The 21366-nt window shown below is 40.1% G+C and overlaps 2 protein-coding genes across 2 annotated transcripts in view; both read right to left on the reverse strand.

The window, feature by feature from the left end:
• The window catches only part of LOC136377022 (disintegrin and metalloproteinase domain-containing protein 20-like), a 149285-nt gene extending 148185 nt beyond the window's left edge, over positions 1-1100 (reverse strand). The window contains exons 1-2 of the mRNA XM_066343605.1: positions 344-1100; positions 1-83 (exon numbers count right to left, since the gene is read on the reverse strand). The exon at positions 1-83 is cut by the window's left edge and continues 4 nt beyond it. Of these exons, the coding sequence (XP_066199702.1) occupies positions 1-83; positions 344-1100 (840 nt within the window). The remainder of the gene's footprint in view (positions 84-343) is intronic.
• A 54-nt stretch (positions 1101-1154) lies between these two features.
• The window catches only part of LOC136377023 (disintegrin and metalloproteinase domain-containing protein 20-like), a 31655-nt gene continuing 11443 nt past the window's right edge, over positions 1155-21366 (reverse strand). The window contains exons 4-6 of the mRNA XM_066343606.1: positions 20167-20459; positions 18179-18256; positions 1155-1222 (exon numbers count right to left, since the gene is read on the reverse strand). Of these exons, the coding sequence (XP_066199703.1) occupies positions 1155-1222; positions 18179-18256; positions 20167-20459 (439 nt within the window). The remainder of the gene's footprint in view (positions 1223-18178; positions 18257-20166; positions 20460-21366) is intronic.

The following is a 21366-nucleotide window of genomic DNA, read 5'->3' on the forward strand; positions in this document are numbered from 1 at the left end:
AGACATGACACAGAAAGTTCTTCGAAAACATTTACAACCAGGCTTATCATGGCCCATACCCAGGCTATGACCTAGTGTATGTGCTGTAATAGTGGCAGCGAAAAACATATGAAAATGTGCTATATATACCCATGTGGAACCCCAGCAGGGATTGCACACTCCACCTGGTAAAGCAAATTGGATTTTGTTTTCCACTTTAACTCTTGTAAAAAGTACTGAAGTATCATGTGGAAATTCATCCCACAAATTCCATTGTTTCCACAAACCAAAATTTTCTGCAAGATCATACGCATTTGTAAATTCTTCTGGGACAATTTGGGATTTTCCCATATGGTCAACATACGTATGTGGACTTCTAGACCGTTATGATTAAAAATGGTATGTACTATGCTGTTCAGCATCACCACCTTCTCCACGAGATCTGTTATATTAGAGTTCAGCCTGTATAATGCATCACTAACCGTGTAGTGGACTTTTAAATATCTCCTATGTGGCCACCACAGATACACTGGCACTGCTCTAGGGCTTTCAGCAAGTATTGCCTCTTCATATGCTAGATCTGCATCATCCTCCCCAATTGTACACCTTTCAGTCACTGCTGATTGTTGTTCTGTCACAAGCAGAGAAATCACATGCTCAAATTGGGAAGAAGCCTCCAGTGGTTTGATTTCGTAAGTGAAGTCATCCACCTGCAGCATGCCACGCAGGCCCCCATAGCAAGTGTCCAGCGTGCCCATGGACCCGGGAACCCCTTCCAGGTAGCTGTAGTAGTAACAGTCTCGAGGGACAAAAGGGTAGTCCTCCTGCATGGCACCTTGGTCGTTATCAGTGATAACAGGAAAATGTCTGGGCAGCAAGTTCTTCTTGACCTTCATGTGAATCACATGACTGCGGCCCCTGAAGTGAATCTTGTAGGAGAGCTGGTTTGGTGCCTGAGCTCCACCCACCCTGTGGGACACCTTCCTGGGGATCACAACTTCAGAGGAAGTGAAGCGCCATCCTGGTAGGGCATGGGAGCAGCAGACCTGAGACAGCAGGAGCCAGAGCAGAGGCAGCCAGAAATCACCTGTCAGGTGGGCCTGGGCCCAGGCAGGCCCCATGAGTGAGGGAGCCAGTGACCAAAGAAAATGCAGTCAGGGGCGAGGCAGGCAAGACTAGTGCTGAAGCAGCAAGTTTCTGGCAGTGTAATCAGGACAGCAGACAGAGTCTGGCGGTTTGACACCTAAAGAAAGGGGGAGGGGGGAGGGGAAACTATTGCATAACAATGGTGCATTCATTAGGGGAGGTTGTCCTCAGTGCTCTGGAGACCCTGGACTGAAATATCCCCTGGTCTGTTGCAAAAGACACAGAGGAAGAATAAGTGGATTTGTTGGCAATTTTAAGACCCTTAGTAGCTTTCTTCCTGACATAATAGAAATAGATCAACATGTAATTAAGAAGGAGAATGGAGAGGACAGTGGCAGTTTTTCCTTTTAAGAACTTAGAGGAGAGAATTAGATGCACTCATTTATAAAAACTGAATGACATTGGGGCTGAACGATGGAAAAAAGTGAAAGAGATATCATGAGTAGGAAAATTAGGGTATAATAATAGTTTCTTGTAGAGTGAAACTTATATCTACGTGCCCTATGTCCTGGCAAATCTAGTCTTAGGAAATTACTACTAAGACTTGTAGATGAACTTTCATAGCAGCATTATTCATAAGTTTATCCCACCAACTGGAACCAAACAGTACTTAATAGACAAATGCATACACAAACTGATAAATTTGTCCGGTAGTCTTAAGTAAATCACAAGAAACTACTGATACATGTAAGCATATGGATGTGTCTCACAGATGTGATGATGTTGACAGAAAGAAATCAGACGAAAGGAACTTAATATATGGTTTAGTTTTTTTTATTATTAAATTTAATGCAGTGATATTGATAAATCAGGGTACATATGTTCAGAGAAAACATCTCCAGATTATTTTGACATTTGATTATGCTGCATACCCCTCACCCAAAGTCAAATTGTCTGCCATCACCTTCTATCTGGTTTTCTTTGTGCCGCTCCCCCCCCACCCCCTCTCTCTCCTTCCTCGCCCTATCTCTCCCTCCATGCCCCCTCCCCGTTACCATCACATTCTTGTCCATGTCTCTGAGTCTCATTTTTATGTCCCATCTATGTATGGATACATATAGTTCTTAGTTTTTTCTGATTTACTTATTTCACTCCATATAATGTTATCAAGGTCCATCCATGTTATTGTAAATGATCCGATGTCATCATTTCTTATGGCTGAGTAGTACTCCATAGTATATATGTACCAAAGCTTTTTAATCCACTCGTCTTCTGACGGACACTTGGGCTGTTTCCAGATCTTCATTATTGTGAACAATGCTGCCATAAACATGGGGGTGCATTTCTTCTTTTCAAACAGTGCTATGGTGTTCTTAGGGTATATTCCTAAAAGTGGGATAGCTGGGTCAAAAGGCAGTTCGATTTTTAATTTTTTGAGGAATCTCCATACTGTTTTCCACAGTGGCTGCACCAGTCTGCATTCCCACCAGCAGTGCAGGAGGGTTCCCTTTTCTCCACACCCTCGCCAGCACTTATTCTGTGTTGTTTTGTTGATGAGCGCCATTCTGACTGGTGTGAGGTAATATCTCACTATGGTTTTAATTTGCATTTCTCTAATGATTAGTGATGTTGAGCATTTTTTCATATGCCTATTGGCTATATGTATGTCCTCTTTAGAGATGTGTCTATTCGTTTCTTTCACCCATTTTTTGATTGAATTATTTGTCTTCCTGGTGTTGAGATTTACAAGTTCTTTGTAAATTTTGGTTATTAACCCCTTATCCAATGTATTGTCAAATAGTTCTCCCATTGTGTAGTTTGTCTTTTTATTCCGTTCTTGTTGTCTTTAGCTGTGCAAAAGCTTTTTAGTTTGATATAGTCCCATTTGTTTATCCTGTCTTTTTTTTCTCTTGCCCGTGGAGATAAATCAGCAAATATATTGCTGCGAGAGATGTCGGAGAGCTTACTGCCTATATTTTCTTCTAAGATGCTTATGGTTTCATGCCTTACATTGAAGTCTTTTATCCATTTTGAGTTTATTTATGTGAATGGTGTAAGTTGGTAGTCTAGTTCCATTTTTTTTCAGGTAGCTGTCCAATTTTCCCAACACCATTTATTAAAGAGACTGTCTTTACTCCATTGTATGCCCTTACCTCCTTTGTCAAATATCAGTTGTCTATAGCTGTGGGTTTATTTCTGGATTCTCTGTTCTGTTCAATTGATCTATATGCCTGTTCTTATGCCAGTACCAGGCTATTTTGAGTACAATGGCCTTATAGTATAACTTGATATCAGGAAGTGTAATACTTCCCACTTTATTCTTCTTTTTTAAGATTGCTGAGGCTAATCATGTTCTTTTTTGGTTCCATATAAATTTTTGGAATATGTGATCTATATCTTTAAAGTATGTCATTGGCATTTTAATTGGTATTGTATTGAACTTATAAATTGCTTTGGATAATATAGACATTTTAATGATGTTTATTCTTCCTAACCATGAACACAGTATATGCTTCCATTTGTTTGTATCTTCCTTGATTTCTTTTGTCAATGTTTTATAATTTTCCGAGTACAAGTCTTTAGTCTCCTTGGTTAAATTTACTCCTAGGTACTTTATTTTTTTGGTTGTAATTGTGAAGGGGATTTTTTCCTTAATTTCTCTTTCTGACTGTTCATTGTTGGTGTATAAAAATGCCTCTGATTTCTGAGAATTAATTTTATATCCTGCCTCTTTGCTGAATTCATATATCAGGTAGTAGTTTTTTGACTGAGACTCTAGGGTTTTCTATATACAATATCATATCATCTACAAATAATGATAGTTTTACTTCTTTTACAACTTGAATGCCTTTTTTTTTTCTTTTTCTTGTCTGATTGCTGTGGCTAGGACTTCCAGGACTATGTTGAATAAGAGTGGTGAAAGGGGGCACCCCTGCCTTGTTCCTTATTTTAGGAAATTTGCTTTTAATTTTTGCCCATTGAGTATAATGTTGGCTGTGGGTTTGTCATAGATGGCCTTTATCATGTTGAGGTATGTTCCCTGTATTCCAACTTTGCTGAGAGTTTTGATCATGAATGGGTGCTGGATTTTATCAAATGCTTTTTCTGCATCTATTGAAATTATCATGTGGTTTTTCTCCTTCCTTTTGCTTATGTGATGAATCACATTGATTGATTTGCAAATATTGTACCAGCCTTGCCTCCCAAGAATAAATCCCAGTTGATCATGGTGTGTGATTTTTTTCATATATTGCTGAATCCGGTTTGCTAATATTTTGTTGAGGATTTTAGCATCTAAATTCATCAGGGATATTGGCCTATAGTTTTCTTTCTTTCTGTTGTCTTTGCCTGGTTTTGGAATCAGAATTATACTTGCCTCATAAAAGGAGCTTGGAAGTCTCCCTTCCTCTTGAATTTTTTGAAATAGCTTGAGAAGGATAGGAGTTAGTTCTTCTTTTTAATATTTGGTGGAATTCACTTGTGAAGCCATCAAGCCCAGGACTTTTTTTTGTTGGGAATTTTTTGATAACTGTTTTGATCTCCTTTGTTATAATTGGTCTGTTTAGGTTTTCTGATTCTTTCAGATTAATTTTTGGAAGATTATATGTTTCAAGGAATTTGCCCATTTCATCTAGGTTGTCTAGTTTTTTGGCGTACAGTTCTTCATAGTATTTTTTTTTTACAATATTTTGTATTTCTGTTGTGTCAGTTGTTATTTCTTTACTCTCATTTCTAATTTTATTTATTTGAGTCCTCTCTCTTTTTTTCTTGGTGAGTCTGGTTAAAGGTTCATTGATCTTGTTTACCCTTTCAAAGAACCAGCTTCTAGTTTCATTGATCCTCTCTATTGTTTCTTTAGCCTTTATGTCATTTATTTTTGCTCTGATCTTTATTATTTCCTTCCTCCTACTACCTCTGGGCTTTACTTGCTGTTCTTTTTCTAGTTCTTTTAGATGCAGGGTCAAGTTGTTTATTTCAGCTTTTTCTAGCTTCTTAAGGTATGGCTGTAATGCTATGAACTTCCCTCTCTGGACTGCTTTTGCTGTGTCCCATAAATTTTGAGTTGATGTATGCTCGTTATCGTTTGTTTCTAGGAATTTTTTATTTCTTCTTTGATCTCATTGTTAACCCATTTTTAATTTAATAACATGCTATTTAGTTTCCAAGTGTTTGAGTATTTTTCAGATTTTCTGTTGTGGTTGATTTCTAGTTTCATGCCATTGTGATCAGAGAAAGTGCTCGATATGATTTCAATCTTCTTAAATTTGTTGAGACCACTTTTGTGCCCTAACATGTGGTCTATCCTAGAGAATGTACCATGAACGCTTGAAAAGAATGTATATTCGCTGCTTTAGGGAGAAAGGTTCTTAAGATATCTATTAAATCAAGTTGATCTAGTATGTCCTTTAAGTCTGCTGTTTCTTTGTTAACTTTTTTTCTTGAGGACCTATCTAGTGATGTTAGTGGGGTATTGAAATCCCCTACTATTGTAGTATTGCTCTTGATCTTGCCCTTTAAATCCATCAAAGTCTGTTTTATATATTTAGGTGCTCCTATATTAGGTGCATAGATATTTATAATGGTTATATCTTCCTGTTGGATTACTCCCTTTATCATTATGTAGTGACCTTCTTTATCTCTTATTATAGCCTTTGTTTTAAAGTCCATTTTGTCCGATACAAATATTGCTACCCCAGCTTTTCTTCATTTCCATTTGCGTGAAATATTTTTTTTCATCATTTTATCTTCAATCTATGTGCATCTTTTTTTTTAATGGGCCATCACCTTCTCTGCTATTGCTGCCTAGGGCATTTGGGTATGGGCATTTCTGGTGCCTGCCCATTGGGGCTGTTGCAGTGGTTTCCGCCTCTCCTTCACGGAAGCGGCTGTGATCCGTGCTTGGGTATACAAGCCTCGGTGGCATTGGCTTCCGCTCCATCCCCACGGGTGGCGTTATGCTTGGCCCTGAGGGCAGGGGTGAGCACCTTTGCTCAGCTGCGGGTCTCCGTCTGATTCCAGGCTTTCTCCCCACCCCTGCAGGAGGAGCCCGCTCATGGGACAGTGCAAGCTTTGGCTCCACAGGCTGGGTGGGACTGCGTGCCCATGCTCAGTAGTGGGACTCCACCTGTTCTGGGCTTTTAGCTTCACCTCTGTGGGAGGAGCTGGCTCCCAAGTCAGGCCACAAGCCTCAGTTCTATAGGTGGGGCAAGGTTGTGCTCTTGCGCTCTTGCTCAAAGGTGGGTTTCTGCCCCTTCTGGGGCTCCTGCCCTTCCCCTGCAGGCTGGATTGCAGGCAGCTCACAGCTGGGCTTGACCACTTTTGCATGTCCCCTCCTCCCCAGCCAGGCAAGACTAAGCTCACACCTGGGCCTCAGTGGTGGCCAGCTGGCTTCCGCCCTTGCCGACAAAATGCTCTTCGGCGTCCCACCACTGCCCACCCTCGGGCGAGCCCTCAGCCATGTGGTTGGAGGTGCTGCAGCTCAGACCCTAAGACTCACTACTGTAGTCCTGAAAGCTCCTTCCTTCTAAGCGACTCTGCTCTGAGTGCTGTGGGAGAGCTTGTTTGGCTGGTGTCCTGCTTCCCTTTGCTGGTATTGCTGTTTCCAGGGGAAATATTTACTTCAGATTTGGGGAGGGACTCATCCCAGAGGTTAGGGTGGCTGTCTCTCAAAATATTTCTCCCTGTTCCTCCTAGATTTAACTCTCTTCCTGCTACTCCGGTCCTCTCCTCTCTACCTGTCACTTGGGTGAGTGGTTGTGGGAGAGGTTTTCTGTGCGGTCCCTTTAAGAAGAATCCTGGGTCTGAGAAATCAGTCTCTTTCTCACAAACAGTATCCTGTCTTGTTTCCAGCTAAATACTGTCCATATGCCTCTTCTAGGCTCTGGGGTGGCAGGCTGGGGCTTTGTTCCTGGGGCTCCCCTCTCTGCTAAACTCACTTCCCACCACACGAGTCTCTCCCGGCTGCTGTTGGCTCTGGGGAGCTGGGCAGCCCTCTCCACATTTCCGCTTTTCCTACCAGTCTCAGTGTGGCTTCTTCAGTGTTCCTTTGTTGGAGAGTCCTCTTAGTTTAGTCCAAAGTTGGTTTTTCCAAATGATGATTCTTAAAATTAGTTTTTAATCCACTTTGGTTCTGGGAGGTGGAAGTTGGTACATCCTCCAACTCCATCGCCATCTTGTCTTCTCACAAGGACTTTTCACAATTATGTTTTGCTAAGTTGTAGTCTTGAAACAATTTGTGGTTTATTGTTTTTGCCTTTTTTTAAGTGAGAGGAGGTTGACAGAGAGACAGACGCCGGCATGTGCCCCAACTGACCGGGATCCACCTGGCAACCCTGTCTGGGGCTGACATTGAAATCAACTGAGCTATCTTTAGTGGCCAGTGTTGACGCTCAAAAAAGTCAAGGCACTGCCTGCCAGAAGGGAAGAGGGAGAGAAGAGAGAGAGCAGCAGACAGTTGCTTCTCTTGTGTGGCCTGACCAAGAATCAAACCCAGGATGTCCATATGCTTGTCTGATATTCTATTCACTGAGAAAACTGACAAGGGCCTCATTTGTGGATTTTAATGAACCATAGTGTGTTGTTCTCTAAAATCGTTCAAATTTTTAAAGTTTTGTATTCAGAGTGACATAAGCAACATGGCACACCAGGAAGCTCCAAGCTCTCCTTCCCCCACAGTAAAACTGAGAAACAACTAGAATCAATTCGAACCAACTTTATTGGAGCACTGGGGGGAAAAGCATCAAAGATTTACAGCAACCAAGTAATGGACCAATTAAGAATAAACCATCTTTGCCTGACCAGGCTGTGGTGCAGTGGATATAGTGGCAGACTGGGACATGGAGGACCCAGGTTTGAAACCTTGAGGTTGCCGGCTTCAGCACAGTCTCATCCGGCTTGAGCTTGGGCTCACCAGCTTGAGCGCAGGGTTGCTGATTTGAGCATGGGATCATAGACATGACCCCATGGTCGCTGGCTTTAACCCTAAGGTCGCTGGCTTGAAGCCCAAGGTTGCTTTCTTGAGCACAAAGTCGCTAGCTAGAGCCCCAGGTCGCTGACTTGAGCACAAGGTCACTGGCTTGAGCAAGGGATCACTTACTCTGCTGTAGCCCCCTGGTCAAGGCATATATGAGAAAGCAATCAGTGAACTACTAAGGAGACTAAGGAGCTGCACAAAGAATTGATGTTTCTCATATTGTTCCCTTCTTGTTTGTTCCTATCTGTCCTTTCTCTGTCTCTGTCACACACACACACACACACAAAAAGAAAGAATAAGTCATCTTCAAAATGCTTTAGAAATTTCTGGGAATCTGTGAACACATAAGATGAAGATGAGCTACAAGAACAGAGTCTTCCATGAGCATGCATAACCCCAGAGTAGTATTTTAAAGTTTTGTGAAAAAGTCTCCATTGACTTTCAGCAATCAAATTTTTTAAAGGCATCACATTAGTATGAGACTAATTTTCAGAGTTACCATATTTCAATGATAAAATACCTAATTTCAACAACCAAAATGAAAAAAGAAATGAATCAACATATACAAAACTACAGTAAACTATGGCTCATTTCAAGGAACAAAATAAATTGACAGAAACCATCCCCAATGGAGCCCAGACATCAGACTTACTAGACAAAGATTATTTAGAAACTGTCTTAAATATATTCAAAGAGGTAAGGGAAAACCTGTACAAAGAGACAAAGTAGGATATTATGTGTTTATAAGATGGCAAATTTGCCAAGAAGATAGAATAATTATAAACGTACATGCAACAAGCACCAGAGTTCCAGAATATAACGTAAACAGTGACAGAATCAAAGGGAGAAATATGATTTTATAAAAAAATAATTGGATACTTAAACATATCAATATAAATACTTAATATAATGAGAAAGAAGAGGTTCTGGCTGATGGCTCAGTGGAGTGGATAGAGAGTTAGGCTGGCATATGGACATCCTGGGTTCTACTCTTGGTTAGGGCACACAGAAGAAGAAGCCATCTTCTTCTCTTCCCCTCCCTCTCCCTCTTCCACTCCTGCAGCCATTGGCTCAATTTGTTTCCAGCACAGGTGCTGAGTATAGCTCAGTTGATTCAAACATTAACCCCAGATAGGATTGCTGGGTGGATCCCAGTTGTAGCACATGTGGCAGTCTCCCTCACTATCTCCTCTTCTCTCACCAAAAAAAAAAAAAAAAAGAAGAAGATTTATAAAGTAGTAAGACTTTAATCAATTGAACCTAACAGAGATACAAAGAACTCTTTACCCAACAAGACAAGAATACATCTGTAATTGAAAAATAAATATATTAAAATAAAAATGAAACAGGTTGTCATATTATCAAAAAATGGGAAGGCAATATTTTAAAAAATTAAAGTAAAAATAGAGGAATTTGCATTCTGTTTTAGTCTTTGTTTTTTCGTATGTTTCTTTCTTTTTTTCTTTTATTTCTTTAAGTGAGACCCAGTCCAGGACCGAAGTCATTTTTAGAACCTGTGGTGGATGCACCTCAGCACCCAGAGCCACGGTGGAATCAACTGAGACATTGGCTATGGGAAGGGAAGAGGGAGAGAACTGGGAGGGGGAGGAGGGAGAAGCAGATGGTTGCTTCTCCTGTGTACGCTGACCCAGAATCAAATTCAGGACGTCCATACACAGGGCTTACGCTCTATCTACTGAGCTGCCAAGCAGAGCCTGTTTGTTTTTTATTGGCACACAATTAACATAGTTTTAGATATATAAAATAATGATTTGATATATGTATATATTGAGAAATGATTACCACAGTAAATTTAGTTCACATCCATCATCACATGTCATTTGAAACATTTTTGTTGTGATGAGAACTTTTAAAATTTACTGTCTTGACAACTTTTAAAAGTACTAAACACTAAACTATAGTCTCCATGGTGTTCAATACATCTTCAGGACTTATATTTTTATAACTGGAAGTTAGAACCTTTTGACCACTGTTACTTATGTTGTCTACCCTCCAACTGGCAACCACCAATCTCTTCTCTATATCTATAAATTTAAATTTGCTTTTGTTTTAGATTCAACATATGGTATCTGTGTTTCTCTGTTTGATTTCTTTTACTTAGCATAATGCCTTTAAGGTCCATCCATGTTGTTGGAAAGGGTAGTACAGTATTTCCCATGTATAAGACGCACCCTTTTTGAAAAATTTGGGGTTTAAAAACTGGGTGCATGTTATACAGTGATTGTAGATATATTACTTGCATTTCCTGCTTGTTCATGTGAATGAGGAGCTATATGAATTTTATGATGAATAAAACTTGAGGTCAATAACTTCATGTAGTATGTTTTTTTCCAAATTTTGGGTCTTGAAATGAAGGTGTGTCTTATTAATGGCAGCGTCTTATCCATGGGGAAACATGGTATTTCTTTCTTTCTATTACTGTACAGTAGTCCATTGTGTGTTTGTGTGTGTGTATGTGAGTGTGTGTGGTGTGTATATAAATATAATATATACATAAATATGGCATCATATATATTCATGTATATATATAACATATTTCTTTTATCCATTCTTCTGTGATAGGCTTTGTTTCTCTTACTCAATACTGTATATGTTGAATATTGAAAGTTCTAAGTCTTTTAAAAATTTTTAAAATAAATTTTTATTAATTTTAATGGGATGACATTAATAAATCAGGGTACATATGTTCAAGGAAAACGTCTCCAGGTTATCTTGTCATTCAATTGTGTTGCATACCCATCACCAAAAGTCAAATTGTCCTCTGGGTTTTCTTTGTGCCTCTCCCCTCCCCCCTCTCCCTCCCTTTTTTCCCTTCCCCCCCTCGTAACCACCACACTCTTGTCCATGTCTCTTAGTCTCGTTTTTATGTCCCACCTATGTATGGAATCATGTAGTTCTTAGTTTTTTTATTTACTTATTTTACTCCGTATAATGTTACGGATTCATCCATTTTGTTGTAAATGATCCGATGTCATCATTTCTTATGGCTGAGTAATGTTCCATAGTATCAATATATATGTACCACATCTTCTTTATCCAGTCATGTATTGAAGGGTTTTTTGGTTGTTCCCATGTCTTGGCCACTGTGAACAGTGCTGCAATGAACATAGGGCTGCATGTGTCTTTACGTACCAATGTTTTTAGTTTTGGGGGTATATACCCAGTAGAGGGATTGCTGGGTCATATGGTAGTTTTATTTTTAGTTTTTTGAGGAACAACCATACTTTCTTCCATAATGGTTGTATTACTTTACATACCCACCAACAGTGGATGAGGGTTCCTTTTTCTCCACAGCCTCTCCAACACTTGCTATTACCTGTCTTATTGATAATAATCTAACAGGTGTGAGGTTGTATCTCATTGTAGTTTTGATTTGCATTTCTCTAATAACTAATTAAGATGAGCATCTTTTCATATATCTGTTGGCCATTTGTATTTCTTCCTGGGAGAAGTGTCTGTTCATGTCCTCTTCCCATTTTTTATTGGATTGTTTGTTGTTGAGTTTTATGAGTTCTTAGTATATTTTGGATATTAGGCCCTTATCTGAACTGTTGTTTGAAAATATCATCTCCCATTTAGTTGGCTGTCTGTTTATTTTGTTGTCAGTTTTCTTGCTGTGCAAAAACTTCTTAGTCTGATGTGGTCCCATTCATTTATCTTTGCCTTCTCTTCTCTTGCCTTTGGAGTCAAATTCATAAAATGCTCTTTAAAACCCAGGTCCATGAGTTTAGTACCTATGTTTTCTTCTATGTACTTTATTGTTTCAGGTCTTATATTTAGGTCTTTGATTCATTCTGAATTAATTTTAGTACAAGAGGACAAACCTGTAGTCGAGTTTCATTCTTTTGCATGTGGCTTTCCAATTTCCCAGCACCATTTATTGAAGAGGCTTTCTTTTCTCCATTGTGTGTTGTTGGCCCCTTTATCGAAAATTATTTGACTATATATATGTGGTTTTATTTCTAGACTTTCTATTCTGTTCCATTGGTCTGAGTGTCTATTTTTCTGCCAATACCATGCTGTTTTGATTGTTGTGGCTCTATAATAAAATTTGAAGTCAGGTATTGTAATGCCCCCAGCTTCGTTCTTTTTCCTTTGGATTGCTTTGCCTATTCGGGGTTTTTTATAGTTCCATATAAATCTGATAATTTTTTGTTCCATTTTTTTAAAAATGTCATTGGAATTTTGATGGGAATTGCATTAAATTTGTATATTGCTTTGGGTATTATGGTCATTTTGATTATATTTATTCTTCCTATCCAAGAACAAGGAATATTTTTCCATTTCATTGTATCTTTTTCAATTTTCCTTAACAATGCTTTGTAGTTTTTGTTATATAGGTCCTTTACATTCTTTGTTATGTTTATTCCTAGGTATTTTATTTTTTTGTTGCAATCGTGAAGGGAATTATTTTTTTGAGTTCGTTTTCTAATGTTTTGTTGTTGGCATATAGAAAGGCTATGGACTTTAGTATATTAATTTTGTATCCTGCAACCTTACTGTATTGATTTATTGTCTCTAATAATCTTTTTGTGAAGTCTTTGGGGTTTTCGATGTATAGGATCATATCACCTGCAAAAAGTGAAAACTTTACTTCTTCTTTTCCGATATGGATGCCTTTTATTTCTTTATCTTGTCTGATTGCTCGGGCTAGAACTTCTAGCACCATGTTAAATAAGAGTGGAGAGAGTGGACAACCCTGTCTTGTTTCTGATTTAAAGGGGAAAGTCTTAAGTTTTATGCCATTTAATATGATGTTAGCTGATGGTTTATCATAAATAGCCTTTATCATGTTGAGCTATTTTCCTTCTATACCCATTTTGTTGTGTGTTTTAAACATAAAGTTGTGTTGTATTTTATCGAATGCCTTTTCTGCATCTATTGATAGGATCATGTGGTTTTTGTTCTTTGTTTTGCTGATATGGTGTATTACGTTAACCGTTTTACGTATGTTGAACCATCCTTGAGATTCTGGGATGAATTCCACTTGATCATGATGTATTATGTTTTTAATATGTTGTTGTATTCAATTTGCTAGTATTTTGTTTAGTATTTTAGCATCTGTATTCATTAGAGACATTGGTCTATAGTTTTGTTTTTTTGTGCTGTCCTTGCCAGGTTTCGGTATGAGGGTTATGTTGGCCTCATAAAATGTGTTTGGAAGTATTGCTTCTTCTTCAAATTTTTGGAAGACTTTGAGTAGAATAGGAACCAAGTCTTCTTTGAATGTTTGATAGAATTCACTAGTGTAGCCATCTGAGCCTGGACTTTTATTTTTGGGGAGGTTTTTAATAGTTTTTTTTTATTTCCTCCCTGCTTATTGGTCTGTTTAGGCTTTCTGCTTCTTTATGATTCAGTCTAGGAAGGTTGTATTGTTCTAGGAATTTATCCATTTCTTCTAGATTGTTGAATTTGGTGGCATGTAGTTTTTCATAGTATTCTACAATAATTCTTTGTCTATCTTTGATATCTGTGGTGATTTCTCCTCTTTCATTTTGGATTTTGTTTATATGAGTCCTTTCACTTTTTTCCTTGGTGAGTCTTGCCAAGGGTTTGTCAATTTTGTTGATCTTTTCAAAGAACCAGCTCCTTGTTTTATTAATTTTTCTATAGTTTTTCTGTCCTCTATTTCATTTATTTCTGCTCTGATTTTTATTATTTCCTTTCTTCGGCTGCTTTTGGGTTGTCTTTGTTCTTTTTCTAGTTCCTTAAGGTGTGAAGTTAAGTGGTTCACTTGGGCTCTCTCTTGTTTGTTCATATAGGCCTGAAGTGATATGAACTTTCCCCTTATCACTGCTTTTACCGCATCCCAGAGATTCTGATATGTCATATTGTCATTTTCATTAGTCTGTATATATCTTTTGATCTCTGCACTTATTTCTTCTTTGACCCACTCATTTTTTAAAAGTATGTTGTTTAGTTTTCACATTTTTGTGGGCTTTTTCCCTCTTTTTTGCAGTTGAATTCTAGTTTCAAGGCTTTATGATCAGAAAATATGCTTGGTAGAATTTCAATTTTTCTGAATTTGCTGATGTTATTTTTGTGGCCCAACATATGGTCAATTCTTGAGAATGTTCCATGTACACTAGAGAAAAATGTGTACTCTGTCACTTTGGGATAAAATGTCCTGTAGATGTCTATCATATCCAATTGCTCTAGTGTTTTGTTTAAGGCCAATATTTCTTTATTGATTTTCTGTTTGGATGAACGATCTAGAGCTGTATGTGGTGTATTGAGGGAAAATCTAAGGCTTTTGCCTTTCATATAAACTTTCTTTCAGTTTATAGATATCAAGAAAATAACTTGCTGACATTTTGCTGGGGATTTCATTGAATTCCAAAGTCAAGTTGGAAACAAAGGACATCTTGACAATATTGAGTCTTTTAACCCATGAATAGGGAATCACACTTCATTTATTTAGTTCTTTAATTTTGTTCATCAGAGTTTTGTAATTTTTCTCATATAGATCTTGTACATATTTTGTCAGATTAATATGTATATATTTCACTTTTTGAGGATTTTTGAGCTCACTTTTTGAGCATTTAGCAGATATAAATGGTAGTGTTTATAATTTCAAATTCCATTTGTTCATTGTTGATATATAGAAAAGTTATATTGCCTGACCAGGCAGTGGCACAGTGGATAGAGTGTCAGACTGGGAACAGAGGGCCCAGGTTCAAAACCCTGAGGTTGCCAGCTTGAGTGTGGGCTCATCTGGCTTGAACGCAGGGTTGCTGGCTTGAGCATAGGATCATAGACATGACTCCCGGGTCCCTGGCTTGAGCCCAAGGTCGCTGGGTTGAGCAAGGGATCACTCACTCTGCTGCCATCCCTCAGTCAAGACACATGTGAGAAAGTAATCAATAAACAACTAAGGAGACTAAGGAGCCACAAAGAAGAATTGATGCTTCTCATCTCTCTCTCTCTCTTCCTGTGTGTCTGTTCCTATCAGTTCCTCCCTCTGTCTCTCTCTGTTTCTGTCACTCACAAAAAAAGAAAGAAAGAAAAGTTATTGACTTTTGTATATTAACCTTGTATTCTGCAGTATTTGTATACTTCCTAATTAATTCCTGGAGTTCCTTTGTCAAGTTTTTTGCATTTCTACAGAGAAGGTCATGTCTTCTGCGAAAAGAAAATTATTTCTTGCCCTGGCTGGTTGGCTTAGTGGTAGAGCATCAGCCCAATATATGGATGTCTGGGGTTCAATTCCCGGGCAACGCACTCAGGAGGGGTGACCATCTTCTTCTCCACCCTTCCTTTTCTCCTTTCTCTCTATCTCTCTCTTCCCCTCAAGCCAGTGACCATGAAGTCATGTCTATGATCCCACGCTCAAACCAGCAATGCGCTCGAGCTGGTGAGTTCGTGTTTGAGCTGTATGAGCCCTGGCAACTTTGGGGATTCTAACCTGGTCCTTCACATTCCAGGCCAATGCTCTAGCCATGGCAACACTGCCCGGTCAGGCTGTGACAGGTATTTGACTTGTGCTGTGTCCAATGTCTGCAAGAACCTTGGAAATTTTTAATATTAGTGCTGCAATCAAGGAACTAAAAATTTGTGGAGATGCTGTTATTGATATTAAGTGACAGATATTGGATTCTCATACTTTCATGTTTGTGTACTTTATGTATTCTATGCCATGTAGATTTTACTAATTTTTTTTGCTTTATTTTTTTATTTATTTATTAATTTTTCATTTTTCTGAAGCTGGAAACAGGGAGAGACAGTCAGACAGACTCCCGCATGCGCCCGACCGGGATCCACCCGGCACGCCCACCAGGGGCGACGCTCTGCCCACCAGGGGGCGATGCTCTGCCCATCCTGGGCGTCGCCATGTTGCGACCAGAGCCACTCTAGCGCCTGGGGCAGAGGCCATAGAGCCATTCCCAGCGCCCGGGCCATCTTTTGCTCCAATGGAGCCTTGGCTGCGGGAGGGGAAGAGAGAGACAGAGAGGGAAAGCGCGGCGGAGGGGTGGAGAAGCAAATGGGCGCTTCTCCTGTGTGCCCTGGCCGGGAATCGAACCCGGGTCCTCCGCACGCTAGGCCGACGCTCTACCGCTGAGCCAACCGGCCAGGGCTGCTTTATTTTTATTAAGTGAGATGTGTGGAGGTCGAGAAACAGACTCCCACACACACCCCAACCTGGATCTACATGCAAGCCTCCTACAGGGCGATGCTCTACCCATCTGGGGCCACTGCTCTGTTACTCAGCAACTGAGCTATTTCAGTGCCTGAGGTGAGGCTACAGAGCCATCCTGAGCATCTCAGGGCCAACTTGCTCAAACTGTTTGAGCCATGGCTTTGGAAGTGTAATAGAGAGAGAGAAGGAAGAGGAGGAGTGGAGAAGCAGATGGTCACTTCTCCTTTGTACCCTGACTAGGAATTGAACTTGAGACTTCCACCTGCCGAGCTGACGTTCTACCCCTGAGCCAACCGCCAGGGCGCCATGTAGATTTTAAACTCTTACTCATTTAATGATTAAGAGCAAAGTCTACATTCAAATACTACTTCACTTCTTTCCAGGTATGTCCATAAGTTATACAATCCTCTGTGCCCAGTTTCTCCCAACTATAAAATGGGGATAATAGCAATACCCACCTGTTAGGATTGTTTTAAAAGTTAAGTGAGTTCATTAATATTAATATTACCTTAGATTGGAACCTGATACTTTACTTCTGAAGTAACTCAGCTTAGCTGTCTCCTCTTTTGAGAAACATATCTGATTGCCTGCCTCCCTTCCACTCAACCCTATGCACACTGTCCTATAGCATTTATTCGTTCTGCTGTTATTCTGTGTTCTCATGTCTTCTTACCTCAGTAGGACACTGAGCAACTTTTGAGGGCAAGAGAGTCTTTACAGTGTTCTTGGCATCACACACACACATACTCTTTCTGCATCCCATCCCCCATGTACAGTTTCTGGTAGCCAGAGTAGTAACTATAAGATTTGCCCCTTTTATTATTTTTATTTTAGACTAAACTTTTTCTTATTAGATTCCTTTGTTAAAGTAATTTACTGGGGATCTTTTCAGACCATTACTTGTTTTTGTGAAGATCGTAAAAACAGAAAGCACGTTTACTTTGCTTTCATTGACTCTCTGACTTTTGCCATTTTCTATCTCTGTATTTAATTGTTTTAGTCCCCTTTCTAGCTATTTTGTTTATAAACCTCATTCTTCTGATTTGCTCTACTAGTTCTTCAGATACTACCAAGGGAGCCAGTACCTTTTAATACTCTGTCCTAGTGGTTATGCCATGCAGTCTTTGCCTTCTACCTGGTTAGAGAGTGTAGCCACAGAGTTAATATGATGAAACCACTGGAATATATTTTCATGACTTCCTACTGAGTACAACCCACTGAAATGGAAGGAACAAAGTATTTACTAAGGAAAAGCAAAAGACATTTAATTTCAGAAGTTGAGTGCCCATTTATCTTTCAATTAAACATAAAGAACCAAGAAAATCTGCCTTTGATAACACTTTCAAAACTAATGAACTGTAGGTTATTGGTCAATTATCATGCAATATCTTCTCTTTCCAAAGATATTTTCTATGGACCAATGAATATTTTTTAATCCTTCTATTTTCTGTTTTAAGTTCTAAGGATATTTTCTTGATTAGGGCCTCTTAAAAACATAGTACTCTGATAAAAACATAAGATACTTAGACAAGCAAAGTGTGTGAATACAATTATTGTGTAGCCCTGGCCAGATAGCTCAGTTAGTGCATTTTCCCGAAGCACAGAGGTTGCCCATTCGATCCTGTCAGGGCACATAGAGGAACTGGTCAATGTTCTTCTCTCCTCTCCCTCTCCCCTTATCTCCCCCTTGTCCCCTCTCCCTCTCTGTCTCCCTCTTCTTTTCCCTCTTTCCATCTCTCCCTCTCCACATCTCCTTCTCTCCATCTCCCTTTCTCCATCTTCCTCTCTCTATCCCCTCTCTCCCTCTCCTCTCGTACCCCTTTTTCCCTTGCTCGCCCTTTCTCCCTCTTCTCCTTTTCCCTTTCTCCACCTCTCCTTCTATCCTTCTCTCTATCTTCTTTCCTCCATTTTTTCCTCTCTTCCTCTCTCCATCTCCTACTCTCCCTCTCTCCATAAAAATCAGTTTTTTAAAAAAGAATTACTGTGTGAAGAATTGTTACTAGTGAGGAAAGGAGGCTGCCCTTTGGGAACTGGGCCACTGTCTGAGCTACTTCCATAGCCTGCAAACACAGTAAGAAGAGCGGCAGTGTTCTTCATTGTTGCACACCCCTCTCATGGCATTTCTCTAATTGCAGTCATGGTTGAGAGCTGAAGAATCAACACAACTCCTCATGCTCATCTTGCCCAGACCTCACAAGATGCCACCATTTCCATGTCTAATATCAACTATATTTCTGCCAAAGTGGCAGTCAGTTCCCCAACACTTGGTACAATGAACACATATCTGAATTATGACACTGTGTTTGGAACACATTTCCAGGGCTTTGCTTCTGAGGTAACTCAGCTTAGCTGAGTGCATTATTCTCACAATGCACTCTTCAACATAAAATGCTTGGAGGGCATCTTTTGTATGTTAAACCTTCTATACTGCGGTAGGCAGAATGATCTTGCATGTTAGTTATTTTATAGCAGTTCACAGAGGCGCTTTGCTGTTTGGACAACAATATAGTAATATTGTTTATTGTGACTGTTGTACATTTTGTGATAACAGTAGACACTGTCACCACAAAGCATCTCATCCTGAACATAGAAATTCTCAGCATACCACCTTAGCCTTCTGTTGGACCAGTTATGAAGGTGATATTTATGATGTGTGTTCTGCAAGGCTTTCCAGGAGAGGACCAAAAGCATAGTGTGTCCGAGGTTTCCATTTACTTAGACCCACAGCCAGGATCCTTTCTGCATTGACATTCTCACTCATGATCACACTCTTCAGTTGCCACTCCAATGGTATAGCATTTTGAAAAGCAAGTATTTGACAGATTTCTTCCCCTGTGGTTAATGAAGTTAAAATAATTTCTATGACTGAAGCTGAATTGTGCTTTTCCTGCATAAACAGAATTTCTCCATGTAAGACATGCCAAGATTATGGTCTCATTAGTGAGCAAGGGCCACCACAGAATGAAAGAAATCTTCTCTGATGAATTTACAAACTGCTGCCCAAAGAGAGGGTAGCATATTCCTGAGATCCAAGCCTACAAACCCTTGCCTATAAACAGATGCCAGAATAATGTGGCAAACAGTGATAAAGATGAACACTTCCCCCTTACTGAAACTGTCACGTGGTTGACTTATGTCTTGTTCAACAATGAAAATATTCCCCTGGTTCTTTTTTTTTTTTTTTTGAGGTTTTTTTTTTTTTTTCCCCATTTTTCTGAAGCTGGAAACAGGGAGAGACAGTCAGACAGACTCCCGCATGCGCCCGACCGGGATCCTCCCGGCACGCCCACCAGGGGCGATGCTCTGCCCACCAGGGTGCGATGCTCTGCCCATCCTGGGCGTTGCCATGTTGTGACCAGAGCCACTCTAGCGCCTGAGGCAGAGGCCACAGAGCCATCCCCAGCGCCCGGGCCATCTTTGCTCCAATGGAGCCTTGGCTGCGGGAGGGGAAGAGAGAGACAGAGAGGAAAGCGCGGCGGAGGGGTGGAGAAGCAAATGGGCGCTTCTCCTGTGTGCCCTGGCCAGGAATCGAACCCGGGTCCTCCGCACGCTAGGCCGATGCTCTACCGCTGAGCCAACCGGCCAGGGCTTCCCCTGGTTCTACATCCCAGTCCCAATGAAAGACACATGACATACTAGCTGGGGATAGATGGAATCTATTAACTTGGTCACATTAAATATATATTTCTTCTGTTGCCTTGGAGACATTTCTATTTGATACGTAAAGCTATAGTTTTATATATCATGAGGACAACTCCACAAAAGACCTGTGGCTTCACCAGCTGTGGGAACTCGGTGGTAGTTTTGAATTCTCTGCCTCTATCTCAAGCTTCTGATGTTGGGTTTCCTCTTCCGTTATGCCACATTTGATTGCTGGGAATTAACTCTTGTTTCTGTCTGTCTTATACAGTTGACGTTCAAATATGGTAGAGTGTTTTATGGGCTCGATTTCATGAGTGAGGTCATTTACCTGTAGCATCCCCCTGAAAGGCACCCAGACAGGTACAGAGGCCAACCGTGAACTTTGGCCCCTCTACATAACCCTGATAGTAGTAGTCATCCTGGACAAAGGGCTGATTTTCCTGGTGGGGTGCTGCCCTGTGTAGACGAACCTGGCAGTTGTCTGTAAACCAGGAAGCTCTTAGGCTGTAGACAAATGCTGTGGGTGCAGCCCTCCAAGCACAGGCTGGTGCTGGGGGAACTGGGTCCTTCACGGTGTCACCATTGGATGGGGTCTGAGTGCGTTTGAACCTAATGAGTATTCTACAGTTGTTGGATAGAGTGTTTTATATGTGTTAATTGCTTAATTTAATTATCCTTGCTTAAGTATTTATTTTCTTATTATTTTTGTCTGATTGTTCTATCAGTTGTTGAGAGAAGCGTGTTAATACCTACAAGTAGATTTTGGATATATCTCCTTTTTTTAATGACTTTATTTATTGATCCTACAAGGAGTGGGGCATAGACGAATAGTTGCTTCACTCTAGCTGTGCACTGGTTGCTTGTCATATGTGCCTTGACTGGGTTAGTCCAGCGTTTTGAACCGATGACCTCAGCTTTCCAAGTCAGCACTCTACCCACTGCACCACCACAGACCAGACCCTTTTTTCTTTTTGATTCTCAACATGTGCTTTATATATTTTGAAGCTATTTATGAAGTAGACAAACACTTCTGTTGAATTTTATATTAGGTATACTTTATTTATTTATTTATTTTTATAGAGACTGAGAGAGAGTCCGAGAGAGGGATAGATAAGGACAGACATACAAGAACGAAGAGAGATGAGAAGCATCAATCATCAGTTTTGTGTTGCGACACCTTAGTTGTTCATTGATTGCTTTTTCATATGTGCCTTGACCATGGGACTTCAGCAGACAAAGTAACCCCTTGCTCAAGACAGCGACCTTGGGTCCAAGCTGGTGAGCTTTGCTCAAACCAAATGAGCCCACACTCAATCTGGTGACCTCGGGGTCTCGAACTTGGATTCTCCGCATCCCAGTCCGACGCTCTATTCACTGTGCCACCACTTGGTCAGGCTATATTAAGTATACTTTATATAACTACTTTGTTTCTGTCAGTATGGTTTGTTTATTTAATTTTGCCAATGTAAATTAGTAAAATATTGTCATTATTTTAGAGTAGAAGTTCTCTCCTCTCAATTCACTGTTG

This window comes from Saccopteryx leptura, chromosome 6, assembly GCF_036850995.1.
Source record: "Saccopteryx leptura isolate mSacLep1 chromosome 6, mSacLep1_pri_phased_curated, whole genome shotgun sequence".
Lineage (NCBI taxonomy): Eukaryota > Metazoa > Chordata > Mammalia > Chiroptera > Emballonuridae > Saccopteryx > Saccopteryx leptura.